This window comes from Triturus cristatus, chromosome 10, assembly GCF_964204655.1.
Source record: "Triturus cristatus chromosome 10, aTriCri1.1, whole genome shotgun sequence".
In the NCBI taxonomy this organism is placed as follows: Eukaryota; Metazoa; Chordata; class Amphibia; order Caudata; family Salamandridae; genus Triturus; species Triturus cristatus.
The window spans coordinates 698,326,954-698,348,962 of NC_140593.1; the positions used below are offsets into that span (position 1 = coordinate 698,326,954).

The 22,009-nt window shown below is 43.3% G+C and overlaps 1 protein-coding gene across 35 annotated transcripts in view; it reads right to left on the reverse strand.

Moving 5' to 3' along the window:
* Positions 1-22,009, reverse strand: part of RBFOX1 (RNA binding fox-1 homolog 1) — a 958,925-nt gene that overhangs the window by 412,189 nt on the left and 524,727 nt on the right. The window contains exon 1 of one of the 35 annotated variants that reach the window (XM_085628207.1): positions 8,078-8,228. The exons of the other annotated variants lie outside the window; for them this stretch is intronic. Coding sequence (XP_085484333.1) covers positions 8,078-8,110 — 33 coding nt within the window. The 5' untranslated portion in view covers positions 8,111-8,228. Of the gene's footprint in view, positions 1-8,077; positions 8,229-22,009 lie in introns of those variants that run through there. 35 annotated transcript variants of the gene reach the window in all.

Here is a 22,009-nt window from a genome sequence, read left to right on the forward strand (position 1 = left end):
TGAGAACGCCACGCTGGGTGAGTGGGGGTGAAGCACATGGTTGAGATAGAAAAACACTGGAGTGCAGCGGATGGGGATGGAGAGAAGTATATGTGGGAGACAGCTGGAAAAGATATGAACTCTCATGAAGTTCTTAAATAAAAAGAAAAAAGTAGCACCTGAAAAGTGAACAGAGAAAGAACACAAGTAATGTACACATGCTTCACAGCTGGTACAAACACAAGAAGAGGAAAAAGCAAGGAAATCTGAGTGACAATGAAGCAAACCACTGATAAGCTTAGAAAACATCTTGCAAAAGACAACCCATGTTCTCTAGTAGGCGAGACCTAAAATAGCTGGGAATAATTCCCCAAAACGGCTGAACTTCCTCATCCTGGATAATGAAGGTGGGATTAACTCAGACTACTTCCTGTGCAAACCAACATTTATACCTAGTTTTACCTTTCTCTCCTCCCCTACACCTTTTAAAATAGGATTGTAATGAGGAAGATTAGAAGTTGGACTAATTAAGATTACCGGTAAATAATCTGACCGTTCCTATAGTCCTGCATACCTATTTGATAACATGTTTGCACACGGGTTTCTGAGACCATGCAGACTGTCCAGTGAATTCTTTCAAATCTAAATGTGAGTGTGCAGTTCATACCCGACTGAAGTGTCAAGACAACAAAGAGTGGTTTCTGATACAGCAGATGAAAAGGAATAGGTATTTGACAAGAGATGTAATTTTTCAAAATAAATTACAGCATTTTTTTTTCGGAAAGAGGGGCTCAACAATGTCATTATTCAGACTCTCAAAATATATATTGTGATAATATATCTTATAGCGGTACATTTTTTTTAAGTTCGCTTTATCGTATTATCAGCCTCTGGCTATATTTTGTAATGGTTTTAAGTAACCTTTCAATAAATTTATAATGCATTTTGAACATACCATAATCATTGGGACTCCCCTTTCAGTACTTTATCCATTATTTCATCACCTTCTAAGAGTGCAGGCACAGACTGTGGCCATGATCTTTTCAGCTCAGAACTCTGTGTTTTACCGCTAGTGTTTCCAGATAAATGCACAGGGAAAGGCCAGAATCCAAGGGCAAGTTGCTAAAATATGTATTTTTTATCCAAAGGTAAGCATCCCTCAAACACATTCAACTAATTCAGACACAATTTGCCCCATTTGGGACTAAGGGGCCGATTATGATCTCGTCCAGAAAGCATTCCTACCAAATCGGTCACAGAATGCTTTCCGAATGACTAGAATCGGGGGAGTCCAATCAAGCAATATGGATGCTTCGGGACACAATTTGATTGGACTCCTATTGACTTCAATGGGAGGCTGTGTTCAGAACGAATACATGGGTTCCCATTGAAAAAAGTGGTGCATTGTGCATGACTGGAGAGGGGGGGGTCCCTTGAGTACCCCCATGGGCCCGATTCAGAAGGCCTGGGGTGAATGGGGGCCTGCTACAGGCCCCCAAAGACAGATTCCGGCAGCCAATTCATTTCGGAGGAACCGATTCAGAATGGCTTTCCGAATCGATCATCGTAATCGCTCACTCGGAAACCAAGTCCATAGAGCTGTACGAATCAGCTCAGAAAGGCGCAACCGGTCCGAATGCCTTTCAGAACCGATTCAGACAGCCCTAACGGTTTACGGGCATTGTAATCGGTCATTGGGAACTGTGCACGATTCGGTCAGGCACAAGGGTTCCGAATCAGATTCGGCAAACCCGAATCCGATTCGGAGCCCTTCTGAATGGAATCTATTCGGCCTCTGAGTATTGTAATAAAACAGACTTTGTTGGTAAGATATTCAAGGTTAAGTCATAAAAAAATAAACGGAGTGAAAACAGCCATTGTAATGAACAACAGAAGAGAAAGATTCCCTCTAGTAGTTCGCTCATGACAGTGTCCCGCGCAACGAGTTATCAAGAGATTTCAACATAGATAATAAATGCCTCTACCAGTCAGATCAACTGAACATAAAAAAACTGAAAGATATCTTACACCAGTCAAAAGTTAAAAACCCCAGTGTACCATAATGGGCTGCCAAATATTATATTAATAGAGATTATGCACCTTTGGAAAAAGGTCACTCTTTAGGGAGTCTCTTGTCACTTGCTGTCAAAGGGCAAAAAGTGTATTTCCACTGAGTTAAATTTGTAGTTGATTTAATTACCCCTGAAGTTTTCAACTGTATCATTTGAGTGTCTTTGAGAAGTGAAACTATAGTTCTGTTTGACAGCATGCTTTTCATAGGATAGTTAAAATGCCAGTGAAGATTAAATTAAATGTTAATATAATCCCTCAGGGAGCGCATATACTTACTCCATCTGAAAGCATCAGCCTTCCTTGCAAGCTTTTTTGTTCAACAACCTAACATGATGGAATTATGAAACAGAAATTCGATTTTTGTAATATGTTCGTGTTCTTCGCACATTAGGAAAAGATTGGGAATTTGAAATGACCTCAATTTATTTATTGTATTGTGCATGCTTCTATAGTTATAATTTGAAAGGAAAATGCTGCCAATTTCAATAATGAACCGTCATATAGGAAAAGCTTATTCAGCATTAGAAGTCGTTACTAAACTCGTTTTTTGTGCCTGAAAATAGGGCTTTTCAGATTGCATCGGCATCATTTCAGATTTAATTTGGCATCATGATCTAGTAGACACGAATTCAAGCCTTCAATCGTAATAAAAAATGCAATTTGGGTGCTGTGAATAAAAGAAACGTTCGGTCTGAACAAAACCTTCTGAAATATGATCATAGACCAGTTTGCAAATAACCAATACTAACTTTTTCAAACAGCCCTTATTCCCAAATTTCTAGAAATTACCTTCATCCCAAGTAAAGTGCAATCCCCTCAAACCCTGATAATTGAAGAAAACAATCAGATAGTCTCAAGGAACAAGTGAGGTGTCAGTCAGTCAGTAAATCTTTATTTCGCTGATTAAAAATCAACATAAAAAGTACAAAATACAAATACAATATACAGTGTACAGTATATTTACATTAGATCTGAGCCGACGGACATTAAAAACAGGTTAAAAACGAAACTTTAAAAAGGCACTTTGCAAAGTGCACATTACATTATTAATTTATCATTATTCAAGTGAGGTGTCAATAACTATGCTCTAAACAAAAGCTAAAGCCAAGTATTCACCCTGATCGCAGGGACAAGAGTCAATACATAATCCTGATCAAAAAATCAAAAACGACAGCATGTTTCCGATATTCAAACCAAGAGCCAAGACATACCAATAACCCTAAAACCGAGAGCTGAAACGAAATCATAATTGCACAAGTGAGACTTGGTGGATAAATCAGAGGGTGAGATAAAGAACTAGGACACAGTTCTGAACATAAGACCATGGGCTAAAACATCGCCCTGGCTTAAATCCAAAATGACAAGCACCATTCTGCCTATTAATCCAAGATACTCATCAAAACATTGATCCTAAGACTAAGAGCCTGTGGATATAACAGAGGCTGGGGTACAGGACGTGGCATTCTGCTGAACCAAATGCCAAATGCTAGGCGATCACTCATGTATTCAACCTGAAGCCCAGATACAATCATACACCTAATTCCACGACCCGCCAATTCTCCTGGCTCTAAAACCAAGGGACAAGGTGTCATCTAAGCCTATGGCCTAAGGCATGGACGTCATTTGGAGGTTACCAGGGGTCGCAGCTGTGATCCCTGTCTTGTCCTTTGCTACCTCTACCACTGCCTTTGCAACCCCTGGCCTCAGAATGGCAATGTCAGCGCTAGGAACACTGGGGCAGCTGGGACTCCACTCTTTTTATTTTCTGCTAATTTTTTATTACACTAATAGTGAATAAATCAAATATATTATTCACTAATAGTGTAATACAAATGAAGTACAATAAGCTGGAATATGACCTTCCATGGCAGCTGAGGTTAGTAAAAAGTGCTTTTAAATGTATGTTGTGTGCATGATTGTGGGTGAGCGTGTGTTTATGTGTGAGATAGTGTATATGTGTGAATTTGTGTTAATGTGTAAGTATGTGTTTGTGAATGAAAGTGGAGGTCAAAGGGCATTTGATGCCACTTCCACCACCCATGGCATTTTGGTGAAATGACGTCCATATGATGTCCAGCCTTATAACCTTCGACAACTGTGCCACCCTCTCCTCTTTATCTATACACAGGGCTGTCTAGACATCACTAGCTCTTTTTTTGCTCACCTCTGAACCAAGTCCATTTCTTTCATCTTTGCTTCTCCTCTATCTGATATTTTTTGGCTTGTGCTTCATAATGCTCTTCCTACTGTGTATTAATTATATTACCATGGAGACAGGGATGTCTTTGCGACCTCTACATACCTCTGGGCCATATGGTGCGCCAGAGGCGCAAAAATTAAAAAACAATTATCTGTTACACCCGCGTTACCACAGACCCAGCATATCACAGGGATTCCCTGATATTAATTTGTGCAGGGATTGATTTTACTCTTTTATCTGTTATGTTTTAAATTGCATAGGATTATTTCCTGGTTTTATATTTGCATTTAAAAACTATATTAGGAGTATTCCTCTTCATCATGAATATATTGCATTGTGGGATATTGGTATGTTTTATTCAAATCTTTGTAAATATGTGCTTTTATTGTTTTTTGCCGATAATAAAGCTTTTTGACTGACTGACTGACAGGGATGTCGCCAAAGATTCCAGTGTATTCACTTGTAGGATGAACTCCATCTATCGACCTCCTAAACACTTGTTCTATCCATTCCATCACCAGTAAAAGCTTGTGATAGCGAGATAGGCTTGTTTCCTACAACGCCTACACTCCTGTGCCCATTGTGTACAAGATAGGTAAAAAAATATCTGCTCACTTTTTTAAATAATAGATCACAGGTTGCATTTAGTCCAACTTGGACTCTCAAACAGAACCCATCAAAAACCTGCTTGGGTCTGGCTTTAAAAGAATGTTGTATGGTAATATGAAGCACTACAAGCAGCAAGGGAATAGATATGTATTTGGGCGTAAAGTAAAGAACAGTAGAATAATATTGATGTAGGTTAAAAGGTCTGGTGACATTTACACTTTCAAGCCAGCCCCAAAACTCCATGTAGGTTAATGACAGCCCTCCTCCCATCTGTGCTGCTGCCAGATAAAAACACCACACATTTTCCAGTTATCTAGGACTCTTTAATAGTATTGCAATGTCACATCTGTGCCACTGAAAGTCCAAGCTCAGGCAGCTGTATAAATGAACAAAAATGTTTGCAGCTGTGTGGAGGGCAAGCACTTTTGTATGGAAGCACACACCTTCTGCCCAATCAAAACATGTCCTCCTGGCTCCCAACATGTGGACAGAGCCAAAGCCCACTCCTTGTGATTTTCACATAAATGTCTGGCGACAGCTGCACAGTCAAGCAAGACCATAAAAAGTATTTATTAGATCATGACACCCTGTGTATTCCGTACTATTTGGGTAGATAACATTTATTGAAAAGCAGCTGTGGAGCTGAACAGAAGATTGTGCACTGGCCAACTATCTGGAACAGGCTGTTCATTCCATCCTCGGCATGCTACCCGTAGGAATGTCCTGATCTTAGTTTGGACTTTCCCAACAAGGGGTACTTGAAGCAGTCAGGGATATTTGAAAGAGTGGGAAATGGGGGACAAAACTTCAGCTTCATTGTTATGTAAGAAGGCCTGATTGGATGTAAGAACCGACATGCAGTTGAAAGCCTAACTTCATATCCCTGTTACGCTTGCAAAACTTGGTGTGGATTACAACTAAATATTTAAACTTGCTCTACATAACTTTATAAAGTCTCGACTCTAAGCTTGTAGAATTCTCAGCTCTGTGTGATAGCACCAGTAGGGCCCTCGTTATGAGTACACACGAAATCCGCCTCAATTTTTCTCATCCTTGGAGTTACGCCATAGAGGGTTTTGGAAACTCTGGAGGTGATGAAAGTTCGGGTTGTCACATGAGGGACCCTGAGGGTCTCCTTAGATATTACAAGGGGATTCAGTAATTCTGGGTCCAATTCCCTGGCAATTGCTCATTTTCCCCTGGATTCTGAGATTTTGGCAACAAAGCAGATCTCTTCATTCATATTGGGCCTGCAGCTGCCGCCGCTAGTCCCACAGAAATTAAGAGGCCTCTGATTATGAGGTTCAAGGTGCGGCATGCGAAGGTCTAGTTCTTCACAAATCACATTCCACATATCTTATTACATTTTGCTAGTTCGGCATGATTGGCCACGCTCAGCGGGTGCACCTAGCTCATGACTATTTTTTACCTGACTTGTCTAAGCCCTGGTTCTGCTGCTGCCCTAATCCATAATCAAACACAAATGGCTAGCTGGCACCATGGCAGGGATTATAACTGTTGCAAAATTACTGCAAGCAGCAACTTTCCCCCCACTTGTATTTTGGTAGAAAAGACCTGGAAAAAGCATGCAGGGTGAATTTTGTAGCTCAGAAAGGGAGAAATGATGTGGTAATGTCACATCACGTACAGTATCACCAATGGTTTGGCCTAGGTTGACCTTTGCCCTCCTGCCAGATTTGTATTCGTCCAGCGTCCTCCTCAGCAGACATAAATTGAAGACGTAGGGCAGAAGGGGCCGAGCAGAGTTTATGCAGGTGCATTTCATCAGAAGGCTTTACTACTACCTTGAGTGCTAAAACAGATGTTACCAACCCCCTACTGTTTCTCATTAACGCTGACAGCAGTTCCACAGACCCTGATTAATATTTGCTGCATTCAAACACACAGCTAATTACAGCTAATATTTAATTAAGAGAACTGGGCTTTTTGATGATTTCTCACAAGCAACTTTCAACACTGCGCTGCAGTGTTCCTACAGGTAGAGGCCTATGTATATGCCGGGGGATTCGAACTCCCTACAGGCCACCGTCTTCAGACTGCCCTTCAACGGTCATTAGATTTGTGAACTGCACGTGGCGCGAGGATCCCTTATAAAGCAATTCCTGGCAGACGTGAGGAGCACAAAAGATGGCAGGCAGTCAGACTCCGCTCAGTGCTTTAGCCTGGAATCTAATGAAAACCACATTTCAACTCCAAAAATATGCCTTACGTGGCATAGCACGGAATTGCGCCGACTGCTCGCGAAGAGGAAACTGAACAGAAAAGTAGAGAAAGAGAGGGAGAACCTGAAAAATCATACATACCCTATGGGTGAAAACAGTTTTCTGAACAAAAATACATCGATACTAGTAGAACGCGTGCATTTTCTAGCCTACATTAGGCTCGTCAGAGCCTGTCTCAGTAGTTTACGTTGGCAGTTTGCAGCAGTTTTCATAAAACAAAAGGAAGATTCATTCAGAATCGAATCAGAACAGTGATTGCATCTCTATTGAGGATGTGTGGAATGAACATGGATAGATAGATAGATAGATAGATAGATAGATAGATAGATAGATAGATAGATAGATAGATAGATAGATAGATAGATAGATAGATAGATAGATAGATAGATAGATAGATAGATAGATAGATAGATAGATAGATAGATAGATAGATAGATGCAACAGTGACATGGTAAACGGAGAAACAAAAAATCCTGGCTCACCGGTACATAGATTGGTAAACAGAAACAGGCTGTCTTTTTATCAATGCAAATTGGAATGGTAGACAGATGTATTGATACAAAGACAGTCACACACATCAACACAGCTCCCATTTAACGTCACAGCTACACCTGCCAACATTTGAAATAGCGGTATTTTGTTTCTTTCTTTTACCACTCAAGTGGCATTACGTATGCAAAATGAAGGCTCTCCTACTGTAGTTAAATGAAGCAAAGACATCTCTTTCCTCGGGGCAGGAAAACAAAGCCGCAGAAGAGAAGTGCGCACATGCTGCCGCTGTTAACCTGCTGCTCGCGGGTGTCTCCGCTCCAGATACCAAGCACTGCGGGGGCGGCGGCAGTGAAGGTGCCTGCTGAATGACTTGGGCAGCGGGGGACTCGCGGGAGGCTCTCGCGGCGCGGGACGGATTAACACCCGCAGTGCCCTCCCTGTGACGCAACGCCAGCGCCAAGCGGAAAAGAAAGTGAAATACCTGCTGCACCATCCTGCTCCCTCTCTCCTCCATAAACTTAGCAGATGCTCTAGTCCCCGGCCCCGAAGCATCTGCCCAAAGCAGGCATCAATTATGGATGAGGGGGTGTGCGCAGGGAGCGCGCGAGAGCCGGCGGGACGGGAGGGTGGAGGGGCGACGCTGTCCCACGCGCTCCCGGTCTCCTCTGCTCGCTTCTCAGCCTGCCGCCTGCTGCCTGCCTGCCTCGGAAGCAGAGGTCTCTGCCGTGACAGCGGAGCGTGCGTGAGTGAGAGCAGGCAGGCGGAGGGCTCACAGCAAACTGTTTAAATGGAACCACGAACTCGTGTAAAGAAACGTAAAAAAGGATATTTAAAGGAAAATTGTGCCAGCGACGTGAATATAGTAATGGCACAATCAATGTGCAGTCCTTCTGTTTCCGTGACAGCAGCCCTCGTTCGTGGGTTTGCAACCGGATATTCAGCACTCGGGAGCGAACAGGATCACACAGTGGAAGCCCAGGAGTTCGGGGCTTCTTCAGTGCTCTCAGTGTAAATGTATGGTTTTTTTTATATAGCACCGATCACCACTACGGGTATCTCAGCGCTGTATTCATACCGCTGAAGGCACCCTTCCTGGCTTTCCATGTGAGGTGTCCACTCCTGGGCAGCCCCATGGTGGGGGCCAGGCATCCCAGTGCTGTTGGGGCCGTTGTGGAGATTAAGCAAGCTATTGCCCAGAGTTGCAGCGTGGGACCCATGATTAGAATAGGCACTGAGGAAAGAACATCCAGTCCGCGGAATTTATAGCCTGAGACCCTGCCGCGACAGGAATCGAACCCTGGTCCCGGACCAGTGCTTTGCATCGAGGTCTGCCACTCTAACCATTGAGCCACACTTCTCCTCAGTAGGATAGAAACGGAACTGGTGAAAACGTGCGTTTAAGAGGCATCTGATCTGGGTAACTAGGGGAGGGGCCAAATGTATGTGGCATGGAATCCTTTTCTTGACAAATTCATAACTAGTCTGACTTTACAAAAAATGCCACCAATCAGCAGGCAGCTGGATATTTACTTAACGGTTTATACAGCAATAATATCACAGTCGGTAAGCAATGCAGCACTTGACCAGTCACATTGAAAAGTAAACAGCACGCTGACTGCGTGACCTCACTGCCGTTGAGGGGGTTAGGTGATTATCCCAAAGGCAGGCCCGCAGCATGGGTTTCATTCACATCTTTTCATACTTTGAGCTGAAAACAATGGCGGACCAGGTAACCGCACTTCCCTTCTGTGTTCCCTTTGTAATTATATCCACAGGTAGTCCAAATCAGTGTGCACATGCAACTCCTGCCGTTGTTGAGTGCCAGCTGCCAGGCAGAGAAAGAACTAAAGCAAAGTTGGAGTGGTGCACTACTCAGAAGGAATTTCTCAATAAGTCATGTAGGCTTGTTTTGTTGTGTCAATAAATCCTTTAATTCTCAATGTCATCCAACAGTAAAAAGTTCCAGCCCTGAGAAATTCCTTCTGAGTAGTGCACCACTCCATCTTTTCATACGTTCATGGCTGAATTGCTATAGTTGACAAGATGATGACCTGGACCACCACCGTCCCTCTTTTGATGAAATACCATGAGGGACTATTTAGTCTGAAGTTCTCTATTTCCTCTTATATTATCAGTGCAAAATGATGTGAAGAATCTAAAATGGTCTCCAAAGATTACTCAAGTCATGTACTTAGAGTTGTCCACATTGTATAGGGCTGACCCAGGTGCATACCCTGTGCTCAAGGACATACCTAGAGCTCACAGAGACCGGACACATACCCTGGGCTCCCAGGGCCCAGGCGCAGACCCGAAGGCCAGATCCAGTGGTGTAATGCAAAATGAAGCCCCCTCTGCAGAATGTGAGGAGGGGCCCCTGAGTCTTCCATTTGCCACAGACATTCATTGGCCTCTGGCAGAATGGTGCCCCCCTTGACAGGATAGCAGACCCCTGAACTGCTGGGGCTCCTTGGCAACACAGGGGCCTGCGTTACGGCCCTGGCTTGGCCAGACTCTCTCCACTCACTAGGCCCAGGTACAGTGGCCCCACTCACAGATCCAGAGCACACACCCTGTGCTTAAAAGGCTTATGCAGCCTCAGAGGAATATCATGATGTGCAGCAGTCATCTTGAATGTATATGTGGGGCAAAGAGGCAGAAACGGTGACCCCCAAAATGTAGGACAGAAGCTCTTTTTGATATGGTCACCATCACTTATTGCCTGGGAACTGATGTGATTTCTTCTTGAAGTGCACTGGGTTCCTGCTAACCAGGTCCCTAGTGCCGGAACTCTTTCCCAAAACTGTACAATTGTTTACCCAATTGGCGAAACATTTAGCAACCTCTGTAAGTCCCTAGTACCTTGGTACCTAGGGCCTGAGGTACCAAACAGGCTCTCTAGGGGCAGCAGCCCAAGTGTGCCACCTTAAGGGACCTCTTACCAAGCACGTGGAAGACTGCTGTTGCAGCCTGTGTCTCTTGGTGCAGACAAAAGTGAAACACGACGTCACACATCCTTGTGTGCCATGTTCCCTAACACTGCATGTTATATTTGTAAGTCGCCCCTACAGCAGGCCTGACAGCCCTAAGGCAGGTTGCTGGATATTGCATGTGCTGGTCAGTTCTATTACTGCCAGTGCAAGTGGACAGGGAAGACATTTTAAAACATGTGCTGGACAGTGGTGAGAACAAGTTCCCCAGCTACATGATGGCTTCATTGCAAATAGGGATATTTGGTATCAAACATCTTGTATTGATAAACCCACACTGATTTCAGTGATGGATTTACCAATACATGTACCCAGAGGTCATCTAAGAAGTGCCCCCTGAAAAACTACTAGTGTCTGGTGTTGCTCTCTGATTGGTTTTTGCCAACCTGCCACCCAGGATGCTGTGCTGACCTACTAGGGTGGGAGCCTCTGCTCTCAGGAGGCCCATAACAAAAGCCAGTCATGGAAGAGGGTGTAACACCCACTCTCACAGGATGACCTGCTGATTAGCTTTCCTGGGCTGGCAAACCTCAAAGAGCTGCCACCTTTGGAATGCAAATCTGGCTCCCCTCAGTGGAGAGCAAGCCCCCCCCCCCCTTTGTCCGGGAGCCTCTTAACTTCTACTCCACACTCCGCTAATGCTCCTCAATTCAGTATTTAGGGGAGTCCCTTGCACCAGAGATGCGCTGATCCTGATGACCTAAGAAGAGAGAGGACACAGAAGAGTCACAAAAGCAGACAGGAGATAAGAAGCAACTGATCTGGTACCAACCCTGCTGGCCTATCTACACCATTGTCGAAAACTGCACCAAAGTTGAGTCTTCATGCAGTTGTTGACTCCAGAAACCTGGGAGGACTGCCTGGCTTCCATAAAGACCCAAGACCTCCTGTGGACAGTGGACTTGTTCTCCTGTGTTCTGCAGGAACTCTGACGCAAAGACTATGAGGCCTCTGGAACCACAAAAAACAGACACCTGAAGCAACTACTGCACCAGTCGCCCCGGCCCAAGTTGAAGTGGGCCAATGGTGTCATCAAGGTCAACCAGCATAACCAGAGCTATAGTCCATCATGGTTTCCCCTGTGTGGAATCCTTGATGTCACCTGCAGCCTCTGCACGCTGGCCCTCTCGACAGAGACTGCTCCCAATAAGAAAACCTGATGCCTAAAGTCACCTCTGCATCCGTTGCACCCGGGCCATTGAGACGAAGACCCCAGGTGTCCCTATGATCCCAAGCATCGCAAGACATGAACCCCCTGTTGAGTTTAACCAGACAGGTCTTCCAGCAAGTGCCTGCAGCCACTTTTTGTAGTGACCAATCTCCATAGAAACCGATTGGGCTCCGAATGCTGTTTTGCACCCTGTACCCAGCCATCCTCCTGCCGCTGGTGGTGTACTGCTGTTGCTGCCGTGGACCTTGCCCACCACTCACCTTAAGTCTTGGAGATTGGTCCCTTAAGTCGCTGTACTGTTCATGTTTGCAAAACCTTTTCTTCCTTCCACAGGATAACCTTGCAGAAATCAAAAATTGCACTGTGTCCACTTTTTGAACTGAAAATAATTTATATTTATAAACGTTGATGCCTAAACATATATAAAGATATTTGCTATTTTTATAAATTGGTGTGGATCTCCTTATTGAGACGCGTGTATAATTTATTGATCATTGTGTGCATTTGCAAATCTCTTTCACTCCTCTATGTTAAGCCTAAGGCTGCTGGACCACAGTACTCACTAACAGAGCCCTTTGGGATTGCATAACAACTTCCCTGTCCACTCAGAAGAGAACGCCTGGGCACTTTACATGGTATATCAGACTTTTGATATGTCACATAAAGAGCCAGCTTCCTATACAAACTATTCATGGTTCATAGTCCCTCAGCCGCATGGTTCATGGCCCCTTATGCATGCTAATGATGTGCTGCAGCTCCCTTGCTCCAGCTCAGGCAACTCTCCTACTTCCGCAAAAGCATAGAGAGGCAGAACTCCAAACTAATACCATGCATGCATCTCTTCACTACTCTTTCATAAAAGGGTTTTGGTGATGTTGCACTGCCGTTCTGGCATTACAGGCAGACAGGTAGAGTGTTTGTTTCATTCTCCAAAGGCCAGAAATAGAGAGATTTACTGGACACTATTTGGTGCATTTGTTTTTTTTGTTTAGCCATGCATAAGCCCACATAGGCCAATTCCGACTTGAAGTACCTTAGAATATAAAAGTGTTCTCTTCTCACAATTGAAAATCATGGAATAAAATGGCACCATCTCATTGATAAATGACAAGTGGCTCACAAAAACTTTAAAAAGTGTATTATAAAGGTCACATGACACAAGGACAGTGACAGCTACAAAAACACCCAGTGGTCAAAGTTCCAGGGTAAAACCTGCCGGGCACTGGAACATCCCTGCATCCACAGACCTCTTAGGTTACACTGCCATTAGACCCGGATCTTTCCAGGCCACTCTGGACATACTCATTTCAGAGCATAACCTGTCAAAGCCACTCGCTCTCCATATCACTGGATGCACAGTCTGGCCTCTCCAGAATTATCTGTGGTGCCGAACCCTTTGAGTCCTTCCCGAATACTCTGATAGCACCGTCCAGCCTCTTCAGACCTTTTAGGTCACATTGGCTGCACATCCTGTTATCTTTCGATTTTTGTCTCCATCTCACTGACTGTACTGCCTTCTGATCCTTCCCTACTACTCTCATAGCAGAGCCCTGAACTTGCAGGCCTATCAGGTCTCATTGCTGAAGACCCTCTACTCCCCAACTCTCTCTCCATCTCATTGGCTGCACAGCCTGCCTCTCTACATCAGTCCACAAAGCCTTGTCCTCTGAGTCCCTCCCTAATACTGTGATAGCAGATCCAGACTCTTTTGGGTTTCCAGGTCACACTGACTACAGAGCCTGGCCTCCGTTGAGCTCTCTCTTCATCACAGCAGTCACACACCTGGAATCGCTACATCTGTCTGTGGAACCTTGCCCTCTGAGCCCTTCCCTCATACTTTGGTAGCAAAGCTGGGCCTCCTCAGGTCTCTCCGGTCACACGGACTTCAAAGCCTGACCTCGCTTGACCTCTTTTTCCACCTCATTGGCTGAAAAGTCTTTCTGCATCTCTCTGTGTTGCCACACCATCTGTGTCATTCCCTATTACTCTGATGGCAGAACCTCTACGGCCCTCTCAGGTTACAAGGTCTACAGACCACAATTTCAAAGGGTCAATTTGGCTGCACAGGCTGACATTCTTCCAAGTGTCTCCTCTGCCGTCACATTGGCTTTAGAGCTCAGCTCGCTGGTTCTTTATCCATCTCAATGGCTACAGATGCTGGTATCTCTCCCTGTCACACTCGCTACACTGTCAGGTCTAGCTGAATGGCCGATTTCTCACAGGAGTGTTCACTACCTTAAATTAGGATACGCCACAGTGTTTCTTGTGCCTTTCAAATCCACATTTTGAGGGGGTGTTGGAAAAAGTAGTCAAACTGCCCCCGTGCATTTGCACTATGCATGTTTTACTCTCAGGTTACCGGGTGTTGGTGTCCCTCCCAACCACAGGTCAAGAAGTTTGGCCTGAAAATAATTTTACATGAATATTGTCAAGTTAAACTACGCAGTCAAACTTAGTACCACACCAGCGTATATGTGTGGGGCTTCATTATGTCCCGCACTATTATTGTTTATAGTCGAATGGCAGTAGGAGCCCCATTGCTCAGGTCTGCAAACTCTGCATGCATTAAAATTAGTTTATAAAGCTGGTAAAACGGTTCAGTGTGTTAAGTTATTTCTACTGAATCTGTGTGTGAACCCCAGGCCCTGAGTTGAAATACTTGTGAAGTCAACTAATATAAGAGTTTCATGAACTTATCATCATGAGGTTGTGCAGAATTCCAGAAATTTAGTTCAACCTAAAATGTAGGCCTACATTTCCACTTATGCACTTGGTTTTGAAGATAAAGAAGGGATAGTCATTGGTATTCCAACAGGATGGGGGTGATGTGATCATCTTCCTTCAATCCCTGGATGAGGTGTGTAAGGTCTTGTAGGATACCCCTAAAGGGAGCCAGTGTGGAGACTGGTAGGTCATGGAGTAGGGCACTAACACCATCCAGGCGAGAGAGAAGCTGCTTTCAGTCAGAAACACTTTGACTTTTTATATAAGAGAGAGCTTGTACCATCCCGCTTTGCTTTTTTTTTGAGGGAAAGGTTGGTGTCCCTGGTGAATCTAAGTGAATTGGCATTCAGTCAGGGTAGGGTTTGACCCTGTCAAGGTCCACGACATTGAGCCAGGTTTACATTGTATCTACTTTATTCTTGGCATGTGATTAGAACAAAGATAATCTATACCTGAGGTCTTCCTTTTGCACTTGGTTCATACAATACCTTCCTTCACAGGCATTGATATCAGTCCATCATTGTAGCTCAATATTTCATAAGTTCCACCAGAAAACAATCAAAGGCCGATCATTCTCCATTTCAGCCGCTTCCATTTGGAATCGGCCACCAGATTACCTCAGAGATGAATCTTACCCAGTTAGGTTTGAGGGCATAGACAGGTCTTCAATAATTTTCTAAACCTAAGAGTTTGCTGCACATTAATGTTTCTGTGTGTTTACTACAGGCCTGGACGTTAAAGCCAAGATATTCCTTTTGGGGTGAGCACTGGGTTATAAATCAATTAAGTGCAAATAAAAATACAGGGAAAAAAATGGCAGGATCAAGATGGATGCAATTTCATTCTTGTGAAATGTATGGAGAATCTGCCTTGTGAGGTAGAATGATCATCCACAAGTTTGCAAATTTATGGGTATTAACAAGCAACTTGAACTGTTTCACATTCTAGAAATATATACAATACTACACTTGAGAAATGGCAGTGTATGTCTTGCCTATTTGTGATGGATTTCTTAATAGGTAAATATCCTAACGGTGAAGGAAAAAATACACATAGATTGCATTTTCATCTCATGACTAATTTGCCCCCTGTTTGAAATTACATTTTAGTGCCTTTTTGGTACTGGAGGTTCTTGGTAATCTATTACTGTTGTAGATTTAAAAGATTACAAGTGGCATTCTTTGTCAAATCTATGAATGTCTAAATTCAACTGCTTACAAAGGGATAACCTATGGGAATACACGAACAACTTTTACATCATAGGGTTGGGGAATCAGGCGCTTCGGATTTAGTAGCAGCAGAAAAGACACATGCATACAAATATATATTGCAGGTCCTATCTTAAAATCTGTGGACATTGTTTAATCCATTAATATCGAAATGAGGGGCATTATTTAGAATTTGGCATCTGGTATACACTGCCCCAAAACATGGCAGATTTCCTTTCCACCGTATTACAACTACCATAGGCTAAAGTGTGCTTGTAATGCGTCAGACATATGTGATTGAGTAGCCTGTTCGCCAAACTCTAAATAATGTCGACAGTCACAGAGCTTCTTTGGATAGTAGCCAGTCTCCTTTAGATCTTTGCTCTTGGCAGTACCTACAACCACTGAGAGTCCTTCTGATGACATCATCCACGCAATGTCAAAGCTCTGCCCATGATGCCCAAGCTTAATCAAAATCATAACCCTGAAAATGCCGAGTCTCAATCAAGTACATTATTCAAATACAACCTAGATTTGATCAGACCTCTGATCATCATATTGTGCAGACTCAATTAGAGCCTTAACCCCTTCAGTGCCCATGACGAGATAGTCTCGTCATGGAGCGCGGTTGCGCTGTGCCCATGACGAGACTATCTCGTCATGAACCCCGCCCGCTAATTCAACGCCCGGCACAGGGCGTGGAAAGGGCGGGGCACTGAAGAGGTTTATCGCACTAATGCCCAGAGCCTCTCAGAAAACCTCTCCTGGCAGTGCTCAGACTCGTGGACAGACGTGCAAATGACAACACATAGACTCACTCATAGCACGGATCCTGACAGCACTCACACTCAATCGGATGCCTTCTGTTGAGAATATCCAACCAGAACATTGTTTTGATTACATTCACGCTTCATAGGATCCCTGCTTTATATAAAACCAATAAAGAGGCATATTTAGAGCCCTGTTCCTGATGATAAAAAGGTTTACTCATTTGCGACTGATGTTAACTCTCCAAGATGATATTCTGATGAAGGTAAAGAAGAAATGTGCAATATTGACTATGTGACCTTGTGTGTGAAAACTGGGGCTATAGGGTTTTAGATTCTGGGATGGTCTCTTGGCTAGACAGCTGCCTGGACCTTGGGTGCACCAGAAACTTGCATCAATGAATGTGCGCTCTGCTTTCAGCAGCTTGCAAACACACTTTCTCTATACAAAAAGCCAAACCCTTTTTGCTGCCAATGTTTGTTACTATTTTATGCTGAACATAGCCTGCCAGCACTGTAACATTGGCAAGCCTGGGCTGGAAGCTAAAAGCAGCTCTGGAAAACGAAAATGCTGCAATGACAGCTCCAGTTTGCACAGAGAGACCATATTGAGTAAGTCAGCTCTCTCGAGGATTTTCTTTGGTGTTAACACGTTTCTCCCACAACGCTGATGTTCTAAAAATGGGTCCAATGATTAATTTTGCAGCAGAAGTTTCAAACTATTTTGGCAAAAAGGTTTAGCAAGCAATTCTGAAGATAAACCCATTACATAAACGAACAATTCAGAACCTCTCTATTGTGCCCAATAGTATTATTTGTCCACAACTGCAAATCATGTGTCGTTCTCAGGGATGGGTGGCCTCAGGATCACTCAGCTCTAACGCCACTAATTTTGAGATCTATCGCTAGATACCCTGAGTTTTTCAAGTTTCTCATATGGCCATTCCATCCTTAACATTTTAGTACCATGACTCAGCTTCTCAAAACAGCAGAGCGTTCAGAAAAGTGCCGGAGTTACTTACAGGCTTATCTGCTACTTATAAAACTATACATTTGAGTACTCCATCTTTGCCCAGCTATTCATATCCGGCCTGGCACTGAATATTTCCTTTCAACCAGGTGGGTAGTATTTTTCTTTTATTAGGTCATGGGCTTTATTGCTCAAAATTAGGAGTTAGTTAGGCAGTAAATGAAAATCCAAAAATTTCTGGAAGATCTAGCTAGCTACTCCAAAGAAGGCTTCACCTTCAGAACTTACTCCACCAAAAGGGCTGTAGGGTGGGAAAATACCAAAAGTGGTTTGTCTTCTGGATTAAGCATTTACTCTAGCATAGGAGTAATGTTGCCTGCTGCAGCTTGATGGGAAGAGGACAGTATTGTAGAACGCAGAATAGTATACATAGTGTCCATCTCACATTCCTACACATTGATCAAGATCTAGTGGGTTCTCTGGCCCATTCACCTCCAAATGAGTTCCCTGTCAATGCAAATGCAGCATCTTCACTTCACTTTTTATGTGCCACTTTAGCTGCACAGCTCAGTCCCATTTAAGACACATTTTACATTTCTTGACGTAAAAACCTTACAATGCCTTAATATGGTTGAGGCGAACCTTCTGAACATTTTAGATGTGCCTACAATTTTCCACCCAGAGCTTTAAAGAAGTCCACATATCCAACAATCATGCAAGATTACTTGTTTACAATACAATCTAAAACCTGGAACTGCCTCTCCATGCTTTACACATCTTATTTGCTTATCTTTAGGTCAATCATTCGAGACCTCTTGTATATACTTTAGTATATCCTGTAAATACTTTAGTATATACTTATATGTGTATGTACTTTGTGGGCTCTGGAGATCTGCATTAGGACTTGTATGCTTCCGCTTAGGGACTTTTTTTCTGTTCAACTGCCTCTATTTAACTGTCTTGATAGAAAACGACCAGTAGAGGTCAGTAAAATACCAGAATTGATTTCTGCTGAGGGACTTTTTTTTTTTTTTTATCTTCCTGGCAACTGCCTTTATTTAACTTTCTTGATAGAAAACGACCAGTAGAGGTCAGTAAAATACCAGAATCACTTTAGCATTATCTAGATTCCAGTCCATAGAAACTTGTATTTTCAGTGATATGACCACTGAAGGCCCTAATTTTATATTAAAAACAGAGCTTCAGACTATACCATTTCCAGCTGAAAGGCAATATTTCTCTCCATGTGTTCCCATACCTGGCATGTCACGCAGTTTGGTGCTTACTTTCCCTCCATGTTAAAGAACAGTTGATGTTTCAGCACCCAGGCTAATGTGCTGCATAGCTAAATACATAGAAGGTCCCAAAGGCGAGACCGATTGCATTGCAAATGCTTGTTCTATCGGCTAAAGACCTGCCTATAAGTAAAGCAGAACTACATTAATGCATTTTTGCACGTATTAATTATACCCCACTTGATTATTAGTGGTTAGGTTTCTCTGCACCTGGATTTACTGGGTGTGAAAAAGCCAGACCCAATGTTTCTAATCAGAAAAACTGCCAGAAAAGTTGCATGAGGCTTTGGCTGCAGCAACCACGTATCTTGCCACTTTCTAAGAGTGGGGAAACATACAATGCTTCCACCTGCTAAAGAAAACTTCCCTTTTCTCACCTGCTGACTCCGCCTCCTTCCCTCAATCCCACCCTAGGCACTGGTCCCACATATATTGACCACCTGCTCACATTCCATGTGCTTTTACACGAAATTGTACAGCACTGGGGCAATTTTCTGCACTAAAACGATAACATCGCCTTAGTACCTTGTAACTCGTAATTAGGGCTTAAGTAGTTTAAATCACTTTGGGAAAAAAAACAAATATAATTATGAGGGCCTGTATCCCAAGGGTAAGAAAAAGGACGCGGATGATGTGTTTGGCATTTCTGCTCCCTCCTCAGATTGTATTTTTTTGGCTGAGTGTTTACGCAAACAACAACAAAAGCATTTGAAATGTGAATATTGATTTTTATGTGTATTACATATTTGTTTTTAAATAGAGCTGCCAGGAATGTTGCTAAATATATCCGTGAATCAAATTTCTCCAGCTGCAAGTGATGAAGCTGCTGTAGCAACCAGTGTTCTGGTAAAACACATACAGCAGAAGGTCATGGGTTGACTCCAAGTGCATTTTACTAGCCCACATGCTTCTGTAATAGAAGTTGTCTTATGTGTGTAACATCACTTCTCGGGTACTACACCTCCATAATTAAAGATAATGAAACACAACACCTGGAGAACACTGTCCTCAGTCTGACTGTGTTCTCCTACCAACTGGAAAAGAAGAGTTTTAAGGGGCTTAATATACCCTAAAAGAGAAGAAAATGGAAACTTATTTTTCACTTCCCTAGCAAAATAGTCAAGCAGGCACTCATGTAGTAAAAAACCATATTTTAAGCTCTAAAAATTATATGCAATGAAATTCCCATTTAAAACTAGGTATATAAGAACAACGAGGAATGAGGTACATGCCAATTTCTGGACAGCTTTCCAAAGATTGGGTTACAAGTGCGCATGAGCCTTTTTTTGAAGCACTACGTAAATGAACACAGCAAACAAATTTGCCAATTCATGACAACATGGACTTATGAAGCCAGGTAAGTTTAATTACTGAGGCAGCACATCTGTATAAGAAAAAAGAGGTTCGAATTCGGCCCGGGCAGAATTTCAATTCTGCCGACGGATTCAGAGGAATTTTGGTAATTCCACCTTACTCTTGCAACTTTTAATCACTGCAGAGTATGTAAGGGTGCCGAGTGATACATGCAGTTGTTTCTAAGCTACTGCATATACCACTTGCCTTTGCCCTTGCATACCCTGCAGTGATTAAAAGTTTTAATCATTGCAGAGTTTGTAAAGGAAGGGCACCGAATGATATGTAGTAGTTGACAAAGTTTAGAAGCCACCTGTAGCGGCCAGCACGCATCGGTGGTGGCGGGAGGGGGGCAAGGGTTGGGGGTAAGGGGATATTAAAAAAAGTACCTTACCGCCGTGTCTCTCTGTCGTCTTTCCTCACGTCGGAAAAGGAAATGGAAGCAGTCAGGCTCCCCTGACCAATCACAATGCTGCAATACAGAGTGGTGATTGGTAGGCACTCAGGCTCCACTGAGAAATCACAGTGCTGCAATGCAGCGTTGCGATTGGTCTGACCGCCGTGGTTCGGTGATCAGGCAGGGACTGGGAGCCTGGGCATGTTCTCCATGCAGGCTGTAATGCAGCCTGCATGGAGAACATGCAAAGTCTCATGACTGTTTGGCCGGCCCTAGAGGGCTGACCAAACAGTCATTGCGGACTTAGGAGGGTGCTACCGCTCCTCCCCTGCCCTGTACTGTGAGCAGAGCAGCCCACCCCGTCACGCAAAGCTGCTTCACCAGGACAAAATAAAGAGCTAATAACATTACGTTATAATTTTATTTTTCCTTTCTTTCACTGCTTCAAAGTAGTGGGGCGACGCTCCTCCGCTTTAGCGGAGGAGGTGCCCTGGAAGCCACAGCATACCACTCGGCATCCTTACATACTTTACAGTGATTAAAAGTTAATGACTGCAGATAATGCAACGGCATCAAGTGCTGTTTGGCTGCATTATGAAAATAGCACCAAATGCCCACTGTGCCCCGCCACGGAATTCTGTAGATCTAGGTGAAATTTAATGTATTTTCGTGTGATTCAGCGGAATCGATCTCAGCCAATTCCACCCACCCTTAGTTGGAGGGAATTCACTAAATGTCACAAAATTAGTAGTTGGCCATTGATTTGGAGTATGAGCACTCTGAGTTAAGCAATTTCTTTTACACACATATTTGGCACAGACAAAGCACCACAAACAGTAGCGGTGATCAACTTTCACATGTAAAAGCTTTTTTGCACTGTACTTTAGCAAGAGAACTGTGGAAAAAGTGCCTCTCACTGCGAAGAATACACTTTCCTGGTAATGTATACAATAGGGGCATTACAGAGATGGTTCAGTACAAACAGCCCTATGATTAACCCAAAGACAGTCAAATAAAGCTGTGTGGTCAGGCTTTGTGTGAATCCAAAACTAAATCAAACCAATTAGAAATAATGGGCAAGTAGAATGTTAGAAATTAGATGACATTTCAAATTTTACTCAGATTAACATTTGTAATTTCCTAGAAATGTGTTCATGAGGTTGTACCTGGAGTACAAGTTCCAAACAACACACTGCTGCCTCGCTCTTGCACTATAGTGTAGCCCTTAGTGCTGTGCTATAATGACACTGTTTGAGCAACAGTCACTGATTACGTGAGAAGCAAGTGAGTTTTTGTAGATCTGGCGCTGCACCATTTTCCCTTCCTCATATAGTTTACCACATAGCGCCCCATTACATGCACAAAAATAAATTTAGGGCAATAAATCCCACTGGATATTTTGATGAATAATTTGGTTAAGATCTTATTGTTTGATGACTATTGAGGGTTATTTCTTTGACTCACACAATCCACATCTGTAAAAATAGTTACTCTCCATTAAATTACACCATCCTGTTGAAATTCTAACTGTCAATCCGTTC